Source organism: Ceratotherium simum, chromosome 20, assembly GCF_057802395.1.
Source record: "Ceratotherium simum simum isolate JZ-2026a chromosome 20, ASM5780239v1, whole genome shotgun sequence".
NCBI lineage: Eukaryota > Metazoa > Chordata > Mammalia > Perissodactyla > Rhinocerotidae > Ceratotherium > Ceratotherium simum.
Genome location: NC_141919.1, coordinates 35289267 through 35308790, shown reverse-complemented (window position 1 = coordinate 35308790; position 19524 = coordinate 35289267). Strand labels below are relative to the sequence as shown.

The 19524-nt window shown below is 37.6% G+C and overlaps 1 protein-coding gene across 8 annotated transcripts in view; it reads left to right on the top strand.

The window, feature by feature from the left end:
* Nucleotides 1-19524, top strand: part of TTC39B (tetratricopeptide repeat domain 39B) — a 134494-nt gene that overhangs the window by 93292 nt on the left and 21678 nt on the right. For all 8 annotated transcript variants that reach the window (XM_014792402.2, XM_087444614.1, XM_087444615.1 and 5 more), the window contains 8 exons: nucleotides 7515-7620; nucleotides 8953-9018; nucleotides 10551-10659; nucleotides 11505-11572; nucleotides 11663-11722; nucleotides 13181-13342; nucleotides 13981-14072; nucleotides 18039-18165. In XM_014792402.2, the coding sequence (XP_014647888.2) occupies nucleotides 7515-7620; nucleotides 8953-9018; nucleotides 10551-10659; nucleotides 11505-11572; nucleotides 11663-11722; nucleotides 13181-13342; nucleotides 13981-14072; nucleotides 18039-18165 (790 nt within the window). The remainder of the gene's footprint in view (nucleotides 1-7514; nucleotides 7621-8952; nucleotides 9019-10550; nucleotides 10660-11504; nucleotides 11573-11662; nucleotides 11723-13180; nucleotides 13343-13980; nucleotides 14073-18038; nucleotides 18166-19524) is intronic.

The following is a 19524-nucleotide window of genomic DNA, read 5'->3' as shown; positions in this document are numbered from 1 at the left end:
TATAAATTTAAAATGACAAATACGTCTTTGATCCGGACTCTAAAGCATCGCTGCCTGATAGACTTTTCTGCAGTGATTTAAATGCTCAGTTAAGGTGGACCAGGCTGCTGTTCATATCTTCTTCTATATCCTTCCTGATTTTTATCTAGTTGTTCTCTCATTTACTCATAATGTTAAAAATCTCCAACTTTGATTCTGGAGTCATCCATTTCTCCCTTTAGTTCTGTCAGTTTTTGCTTTGTATATTTAGAACTTCTGTTATTCGTCTCATATATGTTTTAATTGTTTTATCTTTCTAATGAATTAACCATTTTATTGTTATGAAATGTCCCTACTTAACTCCTTATAATATTCCTTGTCTTGAAATCTGTTTTTCCTGGTATTACTATAACTATTCATGCTTTTTTGTCATTAGTGTTTGCACGGCATATATTCTCTTACGTTAAAGCTATCTTTGTTTTTATGTTTAAATTGCATTTCTTGTAGATGCGCATAGTTGAGTCTTGCTTTTTATTCAGTATGACAGTTGATATGTTGGCACTTGGGATTACCATTTTGCTTTTTCTCTTTGCCTTATTTATTATCCACTCTTTTTTTCTGCCCTCTTTTGCTTTAATGAAATTTAAAAGATATATATTCCAGTGTAATCCTTCTATTATTTTCTTAGCTATAACCCTCTTTAATTTTCCTTAGTAGTTGCTCTAGTGATTACAATATCCTTATTAACTTATCACAGTCAACTTAGAGTTAGTATTGTACTATTGCACATAAAATATAAGAGGTTTTTAAAAGTACAGTTTCATTTACTACCTGTTGTCTTTTATACTATTCTTATGATAATACACTTATGCATATTATAAACCCTACAATACAGCATCGGACTTTTGCTTTAAACAGTTTTATATTATAGTCTTTTCTGTTTACCCATATATTTACCGTTTTTGGTGTTCTTCATTTATTCCTCTGTGTATACTTTCAGACTGAACAATTTCTTTTAGCATTTCTCATAGTATGTGTCTGCACTGTTTCAACAATTCTCTTTTTTCATTTATCTGAAAATGTCTTTATTTTTGCCTTCATTTTTGAAGGATATTTTTGCTCAGAATAATATTCTGAGTTACAAGGTTTTCTTTTTTCTGTTTTCTTTTCTGCTTTTAACCTTTTAAAACTATCAGGCCATTGTATTATGGCCTCCATTGTTTCTGATCAGAATTCCGCTGTTATTTGTTTTATTGTTCCTCTGTCTGTATTGTGTCATTTCTTCTGGCTGTTTTGAAGACTCTTTTGTATCTTTCGTTCTTAGCAGTTGTTTGACTATGAAGTGGTTAAGTGTGGCTTTGAAAAATTTGTGGCCATTACTTCTTGAAATATTAGTTTCTGCTCCATTCTCACTACTCTCTTTCTGAGATTCAAATTACATGTTAATCAGCCTGATTTTGTTCAGCAGGTCACCGAGGTGCTGTTCATTAAAAAAAAAAGATTTTTTTTTTTGATTGGATATTATCTCAACATCTGGGCTGTCTTGGGGTTGGTTTCTATTACCTGCTCTTTCTCTTGACTGTATAACATATTTTTCTGTTTCTTTTGATGTCAATAATTTTTTAATCGTATACTAGATATTGATTCATTGTAGAGACTCTGGGTTCTGTTATTTTTCTTAGAAGAGTGCTGATTTTTGTTCTAGGAAGCATTTAACTTGACTAGACTTAGACTTCAAACTCTTACTCTCTAGTGATAGGTAGCATCTGAAATCTTGTCTCCATTATTTCTTGTCTTGCTCCTGCTTTTCTTTGGAATCTTCCCAGTGTTCACATAGTTCATGGGTCAGCCAAGAATTGGAGTGGAGTTTTAACACAGATTTTGGTGTTTCCCTCCTATGTGGTTCTCCCCTATCTGAAATTTTCCCCATTACCTCACAGCCACTCTGGCAGTCTTGAACTCTGTACTCTGCAGGCCGATAAGACTATGGGTTTTCTGTGTAAAGTTCTAGGCATATCACATGGAGTGGACTGGGGAGTAATTTCAAGTGACTAGCAATATAAGTATAAAGTCCCTTCAAGAGTTATTCCCTTCTTTCAAAGTTCAACTCTTCTCCAGTTTCTGCCTACTTGTTTTTGTTCACTTTCCAGTGCCTGCAAATATATTTTAAATGTATATTTTGTGTTTTTTCCAGAGTTTATATTTGTTGTCTATGGGAGAGTTAATATAATATAAGCTACCCTACCATTACTAGAAGCAGATCCCCATTAGTGGAAGCAGAACCAAGATTTAGTATTTTAAGAGATACTTTTACCCAAAATGATTTCATAAAATTATATTCCATTCAAAATCCTGAAGGGGGTGGGGAATTTTAGGAACCTGACATATTGTTTTTGATTTTCCTCTTTAAATATTTTTTAGAAGATATAAAAGAATGTTAAAGAGTTAATTGCTTCTCCAGTCATCAAAACTTAAAAAACTGAAGGAATTAAAATAGTCTCATAATGGCACAGACTTATATATCAGTGGAATGGAGCATAGGGTTTTGAAACAGACTGTGTGTGTGTGAGTGCGTGTATGCATATGCATACATGTGCTCACTTGTGTGTACACATACACACACAGACATTTACCTGGGAATTCAAAATGTACTAAATTCCTATATATACATAGGTCTCTTTCAAAATAGTGAGGAAAGATGAAGACTTCAATAAATGGTTTTGGGAAAATTGGCTCTTCGTTTCAGAGAAGAAGACTATAGGCAAGTAAATTCCATATAGATTTAATAAAATATTTTTAAAAGAGTACTAGCAAAAACATAAGAAAGTATCTTTTATAGTCCTAAAGTACAAAGGCTTTTAAACTTTTATTTTTTAAATTTTCACTTTGAAATAATTTCAGAATTTTTACAAAGAGTTTTCATATATTCTCCACTCAGATTCACAAATGTTAACATCATATAGAATCACAGTACAATTTTAAAATCAAGAAACTAACATCGATCCAATATTATTAACTACTCTATTGATTTTACTCAAATTTCTCCAATTTTCCCACCAATGTCCTTTTACTGGTCCAGGATCCAATCCAGGATCCTGGGTGTTGCGCTTAGTTGCCATGTCTCCTTAGTCTTTTTTGTGTGTGTGTGTGAGGAAGATTAGCCCTGAGCTAACATCTGTTGCCAATCCTCCTCTTTTTGCTGCGGAAGACTGGCTCTGGGCTAAGATCTGTGCCCATCTTCCTCTACTTTATATGGGATGCCACCACAGCATGGCTTGATAAGTGGTGCGTAGGTCCGCGCCCAGGATCCAAACCCGTGAACCCCAGGCCACTGAAGCGGAGCACGCAAATCCAACCACTACGCCACTGGGCTGGCCCTTCCTTAGTCTCTTTTAATCTGGAAGAATCCCTCAGTCTTTCTTTGTCTTTTATGACCTTGACATTTTTGAAGAATACTGGCCAGTTATTTTGTAGAACATCTTTCAGTGTGGACTTATGTAATGTTTCTTTATGATTAAATTCAGATTTTGCATCTTTGGCAAGAATACCGTAGAAGTGATGTTGTGTCTTTCTCAGTGCATCATATCAGTAGATACATGATGTCCGTTTCAGAAGCCTTTTTAAGCGTGACATAAAATCAGGAACCATAAAAGATTGACTTGACCAAATAAAGATTTAAATTTTCATCATGGCAAAATACACCATAATAAAAAATACAAATGTAAATGTGATATAAATTACTCAGGGACAGTATGGGAAGCTCATAGGTTGATGGGAGTCTAAATTGATTAAAGAGTTTTTCTGAAGGATGTCTGGATCAGAATTAAGAATGTGCATCACCTTTGATCTCGGAAGTCTTTTTTCTAGGAATTTATCCTAAGGATAGTTAGGATAGATTAACAATAGTTATAGTACTTAATGTAGGAAAAGTATTTAATAAATGTACAAGAACACTCTTAACAGCATTGTTTATAATATGAAAAATTTGGGAACAACTTAAATATTTAACAATAGGAATTTGGTTAAATAAAATAGTCCATGGAATGGAATAATATGTACTTGTTAAAGAATAAGGTAGCTCTCATGCATTTTCATTGAAAATCATCAAAATAACCTATAGAACAGTATACTATATGAGCCCATTTGGGTTTTTTAAAGATTGCACTCTTAGTAAAACACAAAAACACCTAGAAGATTATGTACCAGGCTGTTAACAGTGACCATCTCTTTGTGGGGTGGTTTTGTGTGGGGGTACTTATGCTTTCTCTCTATTATTTGAAAATTTTGCAACAATCATCTATTATCAGAAAAAAGAACATTTACATTTTAATTAAAAAAGAAAAGAACTCTGAACATCATATCCACCTACTGCCATCCTGTTGATATTTTGACATTTGAGTTTTTTTATAAGTGTGTATAAGCATATATAATTACCTTTTTATACAATGGAATTACATGCTTCATGTCATTTTGAAATTTCCTTTTGCACTAATGTCAGGAAATTTTAGATCATTAAATATTTTTAATTCATTATGGCTTTTAATGGCTGCGTGGTATTCCATTATGTGGACGTACCACACGTGTATGTATAAATCTATGTACTCATGCGACTATTTTCTTAACTAATTTCCTGATGTTGCCTGTTTAGTTTGTTTACAAATTTTCATTATAAATAGTATTATAGTATCTCTCCTTATAGGTAAAGTTTTGTGTGTATCCATGCTATTTCCTTACAATAAAATTGGGTTTGTTGGGTTAAAGGTATGCATGTGTTTACGATTTTTGATATATATTGCAAAATTATTCTGAAGAATAATTGGGTTGGCGAATTTTTCTTAAAGGGCTAGATAGTAAGTATTTTCGGGTTGTGGGCTATAAGATCTCTGTTGGAACTACTCAACTCTGACGTAGTGCATAAGCAGCCATAGGCAATAAGGAAATGAATGGGTGTGACTATGTTTCAATAGTTTGCCAACCTCTGCTTGCCAACTGTACCTACTGTTTTACCAGAAGTAAATAAATGTGTCTATTTGTTCTTACCTTTACTGCCACTGGTTTTTCCATTTTAAAAAATTAAAGTAATGCTTTATTATCACAAAAATGGCATATATACTGTGGAAAATAGGAAAATGTAGATGAGCAAACACACACACACACACACACACACACCCCCTCACCCTCCCTCCCATATACTTACCACTCAGTGATTATGGCCATGAACACCTAGGTATATATTCTTTGAGAATATTTTCTATACAAATCTAAAGATATATGTATCTTTTAACCAAAATGAGATCACACTGTACATACTCTCTGGTAACTTGCTTTTTTCATTTAATAATCTTTACTTTTTATGTCACTAACTCTTCATTTCATGTAACAATTGATCTTCAGATTTTCCCAGTCGGCCACCAAATTTCTTTTACTCCTGGTACGTCTATACCAGGATCCAACCCAAGGCTATCTTCTGCATCTGATTTTTATGTCCATTAAATATATTTTATTCTAGAAAAGTCTCTATATTCATGACAGTTATTGAAAAGTCCAAGCCAGTTGTCCTGCAGAATATCACATGGATTTGTTTGGTGGCTTCCTTGAGTTTTCATTTAGATTGTTCTTTCTCTTAGTCGTCTTGGCTGCCATAACAAAATACCACAGACTGGGTGGCTTAAACAACAGAAATTTATTTTCTCGCAGTCTGGAGGTTGAAAGTCCCAGAGTAGGGTGCCAATGTGGTCAGGTTCTGATGAGGGCTCTCTTCCTGGCTTGGAGCTAGAAGCCTTCTTGCTGTGTCCTCACGTGGCAGAGAGAGTTATTTCTCTTTCTTCCTCTTCTGATAAGCCCACCAATCTTATGGGAGTAGGTTCCCACCCTTATGACCTCATTTAACCTTAATTACCTCCTAAAATCCCACCTCTGAATATAGTCACAGTGGGGCTTAGAGCTTCAACATAGGAATTTGAGGAGGACATAGTTCAGTCTGTAGCATTCCTCCAGCCCTTATATTTCTTGTAAACTCGAAGTTAGGTATACAGGCTTACTAAGATTCAGGTTAAATGTATTTGACTAGAATATACCTCATAAATGAAGTTGCGTGCTTCATAATTGCATCACACTGGATGATATGTGATATCTAGTTATTTATTACCTTTTAAAAAGTGTGTTTGTCAGGGCTGGCCTGGTGGTGTAGTGGTTAGGTTCACGCACTCTGCTTTGGCAGCCTGGAGTTTGTGGGTTCAGATCCTGAGCACAGACCCACACACCGCTCATACAAGCCATGCTGTGGTGGCATCCCACATACAAAATAGACGAAGATTGGCACAGATGTTAGCCCAGGGCCAATCTTCCTCACCAAAAAAAAAACACGTACGTTTGTCAGTTTGATAAGCAATTCCTGGTTATTACCAATTTTTATACCTTTGCTGTTGTTTTAACTTGCATTTGCATTTGCCTTTTGAAGATGTAAAGGAAAAGGGAGAAATGTATAGAAAATGTGTAGAAAAGAAATTAAAGTGAGGGACTGGGGCCGACCCCGTGGCTTAGCGGTTAAGTGCACACGCTCCGATGCTGGAGGTCAGGGTTCGGATCCCGGGCGCGCACCGACGCACCGCTTCTCCCGCCATGCTGAGGCCGCATCCCATATACAGCAACTAGAAGGATGTGCAGCTATGACATACAACTATCTACTGGGGCTTTGGGGGAAATAAATAAATAAAATTTAAAAAAATAAAAAAAATAAAAAAAATAAAATAAAGTGAGGGACTGGCTCGTGGCATAGCAGTCAAGTTCGGTGTGCTCTGCTTTGGCGGCGCAGGTTCGTGGGTTTGGATCCTGGGCGTGGACCTACACCACTCAGCAGCCATGCTCTGGCGGTGACCTGTATATAAAGTGGAGGAAGATTGGCACAGATGTTAGCTCAGGGCTAATTTCCTCAACAACAACAAAAAAAGAAATTAAAGTGAGAAATCAGAAAGATTTACTTGGATGGATCAGGAAAAAGCAAGAGGACAAGTGGGGCAGTTGTGATGGAATTTGCTTTGCTCTCTGAGTCTTTCCTAGTCACAAGCTCTAATTTATTGATCTATTTGAGACCATGGCGATCACAGTGAAATTCAGATCTTTTTGTCAGAAGCATCTCAGTGTCTGGGTGGAAGGCAGGGTTGCTGAAGTTGCACAGCAGCTGAGGATCTCAGTTCTCCTGGGGAGTCTCCTGTAACATGATGCTGGGAAGCTGTGAGATCGCAGTCCTGTGGTCCTATAGCTCTGGAGTCATGCTTGCTGATGTTTGAACCCTCTCTTGCTTTAAGCCCAGCAGCATTGGTCCTGATAAACAGTGTCAAAATGGGTGTCATTTTTCTTTAATCATTATTACCCAGTAGCCTTAAGAGTAAACTCAGAACAGCATCATCCTTCAAAAATTCTTTAGTATTTTGGCTAATGACATTTATTTTATAGTGTATAAGTGTGAAGCTTGATTTAACATTAATTTCCAGAGTCACAGTAAACTTATGCTATAACTGTTTTCTTCGATCTAGAGAATGTCTTTCTATCTTGCATGTAATTCAGAAGAACAAGGTTGAACAGCAGTTCTTCTATGAGTTTGAAGGAGGTGTCAAGCTTGGAATAGGGGCCTTTAATTTGGTAAGTAGATCATTATAAAGCAACCAGAACCTTTTATAAAAGTACCTAAGGTTTTCAGTGCCTTCTCTACTGCATTTGAACCTCTCCCTGGGCTTGGTTGACAAGTGGCTAGAGTGGGATCAGTTTTCCTGTGTTGTGACCCAGTGGGGACTTTGCAGGATGTGTTGTAAAGTTCTGCACATGCTCAGAGTGGTTTTGGATTGTACAATAAGGGAATCATGTAGCACTCTGAATGGACTAGTGACATTTTTGGTAATAAAGAGCTTGGAATACAGTTCCATTTCCACACCAGAAATATTGTTGCTATCGCATAGTGGCTCTGGAATTGAAAATAGGTGAGGGGAGATATAACTTAAGGAATGATTTTGATGCTCTGGAGGAGATGAAGAGTTTGAGTAGATACCTGTCAAGTTGCAATATGTTATTTAGAGATTTTGAAATTTTATTAAAGTTTGACTGGAATCGGTGAGAAAATAAAGTAGTAAAGGGAATCCTACGCACGAGTGCATATACCACCATGGCCACTTTGTTCATGATGGTGGGGTGGCGGGGGAAAGGGGCTAACCAGTATCCGCAGACCAGGTCATCCTATCCATTTAATTATTAAAATCCTCCTGTGCTGAGGTCCGCAATGAACATTCACATGGGACACAAATATCTTCACGTTTTTCACTCGTTCAGACAGGTCTATTCACATACTTCTTCCCAAGAACTACTTGTCCTGAATTTTCCAATCATGTTCTTTCCAAATCCCTGAACATGCAACCAAACCGTTGCCTACAGCCCATGAATGAGCATGTAATCGCACACGTGGCCATCTCTCCTTCCAAGCAAAGTGAACAAACAGGTGCGCTGCGTGAAGTTCTGCACTGGGAGGATTTCCCTTCACCACTGTTCTTCAGGGATGTCCCAGAAAGGGGCTGTAGTGCAGCTGTTCACTTCTACTTGGTGCCTGCCTATCATGTAGAACACGACAGACTTGCGCATTCCAGAAAAGGACGCTAAAAGAGGGTGGACACTGAGGGATTGCCTTCTTATCACTTCATCAGTCCACATAAAAGGAGCAGGTGTTCTTTAGAGCATTCTGAAAAGGCTGGGTTTTTAAAAAAATTTTTTTAGATTCAATGTCTTAGCTAAATGAAGTTAATTGACAAGTAATGATTACAGTATGTGCAAGTGTGTGATGACTGAGACATGTCTAGTGGTTTAAACTTGGTTCTAATTTTTTATATTACTGAATCATTGAAACTTGAAGTAGTTTGGAGTTTAACATTTATCTACAGTTGGATATAGTAACACATAAGTATACTTGTATTTTTTTTTTTTTTACAGATGCTGTCCCTTTTACCAGCAAGGATTATCAGATTATTAGAATTCATAGGATTTTCTGGAAACAGGGTACAAATTTAATTTTATTTTAATTTTGGCAGGGAAGATAAAACATTATTTGTTGAATATGAGGGCAGTACGACATGTCCTCATAACCAGCATGACAATTATTGGCAATTTATTTGTAGGACAATAAAGAGCCATTGGTCCTTGGTCATATTTTTTAGGAGTTAGAGATGGTTTTTCTATTGAAAGTTAAAATTTTTCATCTTTGTTACCTAAGTTCTGGAATTAAAAATTATGTTTTACTAATATTGCTGCTTGCTGGAACTTTAGTACTCTTGCATGGTTAAAATATGCTGCCTTAACATTTTAGTGACCCCAGAGTTGTCTTCTGTGAAACTGGGAAATTAGAACAAATTTCCATGTCTTACATTTTATGATTCACATGCATCAAACATAGTTGCAGTATTTTGGGTTTCCTTGTGTTTTTACAAGTTTCATTGTAAAACTAAGTGAGGAAATTTGTTTTCTGTAAGTTTTATTCATTATATTTCCGTGCAGTTGTTTTTGTAGGGTATAATTTTTGTTAATCATAACACTCAATGTGCTATTACTAGGGTTGCCTTATTGCAGAAGTTATGTCTGTTAGTCAAGAGAGCAGGTTTTGGGAAATGTATGCGAACACATACAAGAAGCTGTAATTTTCTTCCCATTTATTTCACTATCCAAGTTCTTCATAAGCTTTTGTGTATTTATAGTGGTCCCTTCATGATATCTCTTCAGACTCTGTATTTCCTGCTTACCCTTCCCCTTGACCATTCATCTTCCACCTTATTCCTTCAGTGGCTCCAAATTGCCTCCCGAATAAAGTCCAAACCATAACATGGTTCAAGGGCCCCATGACCCTATTCTAGCCAGTTTACAACCTTACTCCTTGCTTCCCCAGTACTCCTGCTAAACTGGGCAATTTGTTGTTCCCAAAACAGGCTCTGTTCTCTGTTTCCCTGCTTCTGCTAATCTTTCCTTTGGGTGGCCTCCTCAACTAGCATCCTCGCAAATAGCGTTCTCTTGACAAGCTCTCCATCCATTAGGTTTGAGGTAAATGTCATCAATTCCACAAAGCTTTCCCTTATCCTCTCCCAGTGAGGCTCAAGTATTCCTAACTCTCAGAATCATTTATTTATCTTTTGTACAGCACTCACTATATTCTAATAAAATCCTGTGTCTGTCTTCCCTGTTTGATAGGAAGATCTTTGAAGACATAGAACCATATCTGGTCACACCCACCATAGTGCCTTGCACTTAGATCCTCAATATGTTTTAATAAATTAGTATTTTTTCAGAGAAATACAGCGTTTCAGTGAAATGAGCACTGCCTTTCTCTCTCCCTAGAATCACATGATATAAAAGAATTTGTGAGATTGTCTTATGCCAGTTTAAAATGTAAAGTTTGTTTCTAGTTAGGCATTACCACTATTCTAAGCTCTTGACAAATAAACCCCAGCGTCATGGAGGGTGCAGATACACGAACCAGCATTTTGAAGTATCTGAATTTCAATCATGCCCTTCTCATTCTAAAATGCATTTAATCCCCACAGGAACTGGGCCTCCTGCAGTTACGCGAAGGTGCATCCGGAAGAAGCATGAGGTCTTCACTATGCTGCTTAACTATACTAGCTTTTCATACTTATATCTCCCTGATACTTGGTAAGGACTGATTATATTTTACATCATTGAAAGTTGATTACTTTTCATCTGAGTAAGTAAAAATCTAGAAAAATCAGTAAGACCTAGTAGTCTATATCTGTTTACTTTTTTTTTTTGAGTAAAGATGGAAAATAGTGACATTTGTCAGAGCATTATTTGGCCGGGGGGGTGGAGAGTTTCTTTCATTGAATATTTTTTTGTTTTGTTTTGTTTTGTTTTGTTTTTTTGTGAGGAAGATCAGCCCTGTGCTAACATCTGCCAATCCTCCTCTTTTTTTTGCTGAGGAAGACTGGCCCTGGGCTAACATCCATGCTCATCTTCCTCCACTTTATATGGGATGCTACCACAGCATGGCTTGCCAAGCAGTGCATTGGTGCGCGCCCGGGATCCGAACCGGCGAACCCTGGACTGCCTCAGCGGAGCGCACGCACTTAACCGCTTGCGCCACTGGGCCGGCCCCTCGTTGAATATTTTTTATCTGTTCTCAGGTAAAAAAAAATTCTATAAACCTTGTTTTAAGGTGATCTATTTTAGCATATTCATATTAGATTTCCTTTTTTAGTAGAAAATTAAATTTTTTGTTAAGATAAATTAATATTGCTGTGAAAACCAGAAATAAGACAACCACTTCTGTTCATAAGAATTAGTCTCTTCAAGAGCTTTCTTAAGTTAAAGTCATAGATGAGTCTTGTCTTATTTTATTTCTCAAATTTAAAAATGGCAAATGAACAGTTTTCATCTTTCTGTGAATAGGTCTTTGCTATATTTTAATGAAGTTTGGAGAATTAGTTATAGATATCTACCATGTTTCATGAAGACTGAGGCTTTTCCCGTTAAATTTCTAGGTACAGGAGAAGTGAATATTGTGGAAGCAGAGAGTCTTCTTGCACCCTTCCTCCAGCAGTTTCCAAATGTATGCTTAGAATTTCACGTGTCTGTTTCAACCATAACCAATCAACCAGCGTTGACCATTGAACAGTCTGCTGTCTTCCTTTCTCCACAGGGCTCACTCATGCTGTTTTATCATGCCCGGATAGAGCTGCTGAAAGGGCATGTGGAAGAGGTAATTCATTTGGGGGCCGTCATTTGGGGAGTTGTCCGTACGGTGGAGTTGTATCACACACTCATTCAACATAAGTAAATTCAGCTATATGCACTAGACAGAAATAAAGAAAAAAATATGTAATTAAAAAGCCAAAGTTTAATTTTGTGTATGCATTCTATTATATGTAGTAGATTACTGAATATAGTCTACATTTATTTACACATAATGTGCATGAGGCCATTTGGGTAGAATATACAAAATGCAGGTGGGCAATTTAAGAGATTTTTTCAAAAAACTTTGACCGTTATCAATTTCAGTATTACATATTGACTTTATAATCTAGCCCCTGCATAAGATACAATTCCACTGTATTACATGTGCACTCTTCATCAAAGGAAATTATTCACTCAATTCCTTGAAGAAGAGTGAAGAGCTTTTCATATAAATATCCTTACAAACAATTTTGTTTTACACAAGTGGGGTCAAGCATGTGTATTTTTATTTGATTTGTTTTTTTTTCTACTTACAATACATCTTGGATTTCTTTCCAGGTCAGTATATCTAAATCTCCCGCATTCTTTTTGATAGGTGGGTTTCATTCCATGGGATGGATTATACTATACTTATTAAAGTGGTCCATGGTTGATGGACATTTGGCTGCTATAAACAATGCTGTTGTAAACATCATTATGTATATATTTCTGGGCACAGGTGTATTTATATCACAGATTCTGATAATTAGGATTTCTAGGTCAAAGATGTTTGCGTTTTGATAAATTCAGCCAAATTGTCCTCCTAACTTAAGGTTATTCCCTTTAAACTCCTGTAAAGATATGAAGATACTTGTTTCCAATGCTATTTGTCAACTCTGGACATTATCTGTCTGTTTTGTTTTTGCCAGTGTGATGACCAAAAAATGATAATCTAATTTTTAAATTTATATTATCTAGTTTACAAATTTCTTCATATGTATATTTGTCACTTGTACATCTTTTTCTCTGATTTGCCTGTTTATATCTTTGACAGTTTTCCCACTGAGTTGTTTGTCTTTTTCTTAAGGATTTTATGAATTGTTGTATGATAAGGGTTAATTCTTTGCCAATTGTGTATGTAGTGTTATCTTCTCCAAGTCTGTCCATTGCCTTTAACTTTGTTTAAGGTATATTTTACCGTCTGGAAGTTCTCACTTTTATTGTCAGTCTTTTCTTAAAGGACTTCTGTGTTTTTTATCTTAATTGGGAAGTAACTTCCCTATTCTCACATTATAAAGTTCCGCAGCCCTGTCACAAAGTTAAATAAAGAGACAGAACTTAACTGTATCATTGCATGTAAGGAAAGGAACATATTGTTGCATTGAGTGGTTTAATGAGTGCTGATTGTATTCTTTTTGTACAAAGTATTTTATGTATTTTTCCATTAGGTTATTATCTCCTTGTCTAATATCTGGATGATCAGCTTTATGCAATTGACTTATAGGCACAAGAGCTATTTCGAAAATGCATTTCAGTTCAAGAAGAATGGAAACAGTTTCACCATCTCTGTTACTGGGAGCTGATGTGGATTCATGTATTCCAACAAAACTGGATGGAGGCATATTACTATTCAGATCTGCTTTGCAAAGAGAGTAAATGGTCCAAGGTAAAGTGCAGTGCTTTCATTGATGTCAACTGTTTGCTAATAAGTGTCCAGGATGGTTTTCATTTAGGACTGTTTGTTCAGTAGTATCACATTGACACTGTTTTCTCAACTTAGGGATCTGTCAAAGGAGGAACTGTGCACTAAGTACCTACTGTGTATAAGCACTGTCCTCAGCACTACATGCTTTAAGAGGCATCCAAAGAGTCCTTTTCAACAAAGAGGCTTTGCCTCTGAGGATGAACTGCGCTTATATTTAAAAGTTATTAAATATCAATAGTCTTGATAATTTTTTTGTAGGCTTTCTGGTGCCCTGATGACAAGGCTTTTCATAATAATCAAAATTAATTCTGATCCATTTGTGGGAAGTTGGGAGAAATGAGATAATGATCTCTTGTTCATTCTGTCCACTTTCTTACCCATGAATGCTGTAGTTGTATAATAGGAAAATGATCAAAATTAAATGAAAAGTGTTATTCTCCTTTGGAGTAAGCAATATGAGACTTTATTTCCTTTTATTTCTTTGATGCCTCTTAAGTATTATATCTGGAAGATCTGTAGGTCATTCCTGATTTGTAAGGTAGAAATGTCATGTACCTAGGGATGTTCTATAACCAGCTGCTTTTCTTCTTTTCCTCAAGGCAACTTATGTGTTCTTGAAAGCTGCAATTTTGAGTATGCTTCCGGAGGAGGATGTGGTAGCAACTAAAGAGAATGTAGTCACTTTATTCAGGTGAGCAAGACACTATTTCTATAACAGAGATCCTGAATGTATAGAGGAGCACACAAATACATCTTCTTTCTTTTTCCCTTAGTGCTCTCCCATGCTTTACCTTCATATTTCTTTAATTTCTACTCATTTGATACAGGTGCCCTTAAAAAATATATTTTGCTAAGAGTCAAAATACCATCCTTTTAACAGGATTTTGCAGATATGCCAGTGTAATTGGGAATCTTGAGTCCCATTATTTTTTGTTTTGTTATTGGGGCTCTGCTACTGCATTTTGGACACAGTTTTCTAAAATGGTGTTGTTAGCAAAAGACATTAACTATTGTTGTGAATCAAAGGTATTCTCTGGTCAGATAAATTTAAGAAACACTGTATGACATACCCTTAGTTTTCATTAGTGTGTCAGAGATTCTGAGAAGCTCTGCTGTGAAGTAATCTGTTTAACTTTGTTTAGACCAGTATCCAGCCGTCCATCCATCCATCCGTAACCTTTTTGTTGAGCATCTAATGTATGAAGAGTGCTGTGTTAGATGCTGAATAAACAGACGTGGCTCCTGTCCCTGTGGAATTTATAATCTGGTAGTGGAACCAGACATCAATGAAGTAATCACACAAATAAATGCAAAATTACAATACATGACTGATTTTTCTCCTCCTACTTCTCTCACCATTCCTTCTTAGCATCTTTATAAGCTCATCGTAGTTTATCCAGGTGTTAAATGTTGATGGTTTTTATTTCAAAGGTCAGTCTTAGAGCCTCAGCCTTAGGAAATCTCAACCAAGCTAAATTTTAATCCCTAGTTCAGACCTCATGACTGAGCTCCAGACCCATAAATCCAGCTCCCACTTGCCACTTTCACTTGAATATGTCAAAGCATTTAAAACTCACCAAGTCCAGTCTTCCCTAGCAAACCTGGTGTTCTTCCTTCTCTCAGTGATTGGGACCACCAGTTAGCAAGCCAAAAACCAATATTGGCATCACCAACACTACTCACTGCCCCCCCCATTCCCCAGTGGGAGGAGAGGTGTATATAAGTGCATAGAGGGCATGATGGATGAGCTGAGGTCTGAAGGTGGAATAGGAGCTGCTGAGGCCGTGGAGAGCATGGTGATGCAGTCTCAGACCAAGGGAACAGCATGTGAGAGGACCCTGTTGTGCGAAGGAGCTTTGTACATTTAAAGAACTAAGAGAAAGCCGGCATTTGACAGGACGTGATGCTACACTTCATGTATAGGTCAAAGGAAAAGAAAGGTCAAGGATGACTCAAAATGCGTCCCGCAGAACACAGTATTCCATTTATAAATGAGACAAAGTGTGTATTTAGTGCCACAGAGATCATTGATCACCCTAGTAGGAGCTGATAAGGTAACAGAATGGAGGTGGAAACCAGACTGGAGTTACCTGAAGGGTGAATGAGATACAAAGAAATGAAGAGAGTTGAGCATAAATACCTCCCTGGAACTTTGACTGTGGAAGGAAAGGGAAAGAGGGAGAGAGAGAGAGACAGTTGGAGGGAGATATATTGTCAAAGAATATTTTAATGAGAGAGAGCTGAGCATTCTCAGAAATCACTGGGAAGGATCCAGTTGAGGAAGAGAAGTTGCACATACAAGCAAGAAATGGGATAATGGATATTTGTAAGGTTCCTGAGAAGGCAAGAGAAGATAGAATCCAAAGCAGTGATGGCAGGATTGGCTTTATCTAGAAGGCAGACCAGGTCCTCTGTGGTATTGAAAGGGAAGATGTCCAGAATAGGTGCAGAGGTAGGCAGCTTGTGTGTGGTAGTATGAGATGAAGGACTTCCTGCCTTAGAGCTTCTGCTTTATGAAGTAGGAGGCAGGGTCATCTGTAGAGAGTGAAAGAGAAGGGAGTGGGCTGGAGGTCTGAGGAGGATGCAGAATGTTTGAACTCACTGTTGCAGAGTGGGACAGTGAGGTGGTGAGAGAAACATAGTCGGGGGAATGGCAGGCAGCGTGAGGGCCCATTGGTGGTTGGTGCTAATGAATTTATAGTGATACCAATCTGCTCTCAGTGCAGGTGCAGGGAAGATGGATACTGAGCCTCATCCCGATGAGCACCATGACGAGGCGGTGGACAAGGGAGTTTAGGACGTGGGCCAGAGTGTGCAGAAGTAAAGGGCAGGGCAATATAAGTAGGAATATGGAGGGACGAGGAGAAAGAAAGGAGACTGCTAGATTGGGAGAAAGTTAAAGAACAAGTGGACTGAAAGTCTTACTAGAACAGCCAAGTTAGAATGAGGAGAATGGTGTCAAAGGGTGGTGTGCTTGAATTTGTGCTTTGAGGTGGAAAAGTTACAGTGATGAAGTGGGCTAAGTTATGACTGTAGGGGCAGTGGCTGTGGGAGAAAGAAGACGACTGCTGGAGATGAGGAAGTTAAGGAACAGAGAGGCCCCACTGCATTCTTCAAACACAATTGATGACAAAACCTTTTACGTGGAATACTATATTCTGTCACTACATTATGCGAACTAATAGCTCAACCCTCAGACTTGTCAGAACAAATTTGAAGGTATGACCAGGACCATTTTTTCATCTCCTTTTTAAAAGCTCTTTTTAAAAATTGGACCATGTCACTAACTGTAGAATCAACATCAGTAGAAGCCATGGTGTGATACTGCCACCTCTTACTGGTAAAATGCATTTCCCATTTCACACAAACAATGAATGGAATGGAATGGAATATTAAGATACACTAAAATCTTTTAAGTCTCCTTGTATTTCTTCCACTTCAGAATAAATTTTCTCCATATGAAAAGAATTTCTGTGAAACATCTAACTAATCTTATTTTCAGGAGAAAGCTTGAGGTCTGCTATATAGTAGCATCTAATTTGTTGGGATAATGAGAGGAGAGCCCCCAAAATGAAGGTTTTCTTCACACAGACTCTGTGATCTTTAAACCATGAGATTTCGGGTCCAGTGCATGCTTCTGATTGACTGCTTCTCCCGACCTCACATTCCCCCTGCGTCTTCCACTGATGTTAATGAACACCAAATGATGGGTGTTTCGGTTTAAAATCCATATCCCCAAATTGTGCCCAGAAATAACCTAACACAAATTTGTCCTCATATTAGATTGCTTTTTCTCTTATTTCCTCTCATTCTCTCTTTCAGTGATGTAATTGGATATTTCCATGAGTTCTTTCTGGCACCCTGTTTGCATTTACAAAGTTGATATAAGAAATTTTATATATGTTAAAATTATGTATCAGAAAGTGCTCCAGGAACGTGTAGTCTCCCTGTCCTACTCTCATTTTTATGTGCTTGTGAATTTCATAACTTCCTTAGAATTATAATAATTCCATATATATATATATATATAAAATTCCATAGACTTCCTTAGAATTTTGAGAGGAAGTTTCTAAACATGGATGTTTACATGCACATTTACATAAGGCCACAGCATGTCCTTAGCTGATTATTTTCAAAATCACCTATGCTTGGGAAACATCCTCTCAAATTATACATTAATTGATGGCTGTCTTTTAAGCCATATTATTTTATAGATCTGTGTCTTACTTAGAGCTAGGAATAGGAAATGTACCAGTATACCCTCTTCCGCCTCTCTGAGTATCCTCAATGTAAGTAAATACTTTGGACTCTTGCCTGCTTACTTATGGAAAAAATTGCCAATTTTATATCTAGATTTCCTGGACTGTATAGATTAAGACATTAGCCTACTTGACTGGAAAGAAATATGTGTCAGTCATTGGTTCTCAAACTTGAACATGCATCAGAATCACCTGGAGACTCATTAAACTCTAGATTGCTGGCCCCAGCCCTGGAGTTGCTGCTTCAGTGGGTCTGGAGTGGAGCCTAAATATCTGCGTTTGGAACAGGGTTCTGGGTGCTGCTACTGCTCCTGGTCTGGGGAGTGCAGCGAGAAAACCACAGGTGTGAATAGTATCTGTGTGCTAATGAGCTTTCACTGGGGCTGGGCTCTTCACAGACAGGTGGAGAGCCTGAAGCAGAGGATTGCGGGGAAGTCGATCCCTACTGAGAAGTTTGCTGTGAGGAAGTCTCGCCGTTACTCCGCCTCCTTGCCTGCACCCGTGAAGCTCATCTTGCCTGCCCTGGTATCTGCCTTTATTTTGTTTACTGTTGGCCTTCTAGAAAAAAATTCACAGCAGCAGGGAAAATATCTAACTTTTGTCGTGAAGTTTAGCGCAATCAACAACCATTATCAATGCTTTTGTTAGGTGAACATTTATAAATAAATTATTAATGGGGCTGGCCCTGTGGTGCAAGCGGTTAAGTGTGCGCACTTCGCTGCGGCGGCCCGGGCTTCGCCAGTTCGGATCCTGGGCGTGCATCAATGCGCCACTTGTCAAGCCATGCTATGGCGGCATCCCATATGGAGTGGAGGAAGATGGACATGGATGTTGGCCCAGGGCCAGTCTTCCTCAGCAAAAAACAAAAAACGAGGGGGATTGGCAGATGTTGGCTCAGGGCTGATCTCACAAAAAATAAATAAATAAATAAATAAATAAATAAATAATTGAATAATAAAATTATAGTCCATGTTTTTTGACTAGTTGGTATGTTTCAACATGATGATAAAGGCTGTTTAAAAAAATATATCATTTAGGGGCCAGCCCCGTGGCATAGTGGTTAAGTTTGGCACACTCTGCTTCAGCGGCCTGGGTTTGCAGGTTCAGATCCCAGGTGCAGACCTACACCACTTATCAGCCATGCTGTGGCGGCAACCCACATACGAAGTAGAGGAAGATTGGCACAGGTGTTAGCTCAGGGCTAATCTTCCTCAAGCAAAAAAAAAAGAGCAAGATTGGCACAGATGTTAGCTCAGAGTGAGTCTTCCTCAGCAAAAAAAAAAAAGAAAATTTAGAGCCAGCGCTGATGGTCTAGCAGTTAAAGTTTGACATGCTCCGCTTCGGCGGCCCAGGTTTGGTTTCCAGGTGCAGAACCACACCACTTGTCTGTCAGTAGTCATGCTGTGGTGGCAGATCACGTAGAAGAACTAGAATAATTTACAACTATACACAACTATGTACTGGGGCTTTGGGGTGGAAAAAGGAGGAAGATTGGCAACAGATGTTAGCTTAGGGAGAATCTTCCCCTGCAAAAAAAAAAAAGTTATATGGACTAAAATTGAAAATAGAAATTGTAAAAAAAAAAAAAAAAAGTATCACTTAATTCTTACAGTAACTCTCTGAGGGTAGTTTGTTTTTGTGGTCCCATTTGACAGATAAGGACATTCAGGCAGAGAGAGATGAGTTGAGTGAAGTGAAGTTGAATTAATTATAATATAAGCCACATATGTAATTTTACCTTTTCTAGTAGCCACATTAAAAACTAAAAAGTAGAAAATTTAAAAAGTAAAAGGAAACATGAAAATCATTTTAAGAATATATTTTGTTTAACCCAGTATATACAGAATTTGTCATTTGAACATGTAATCAATAAAAAATGAGATA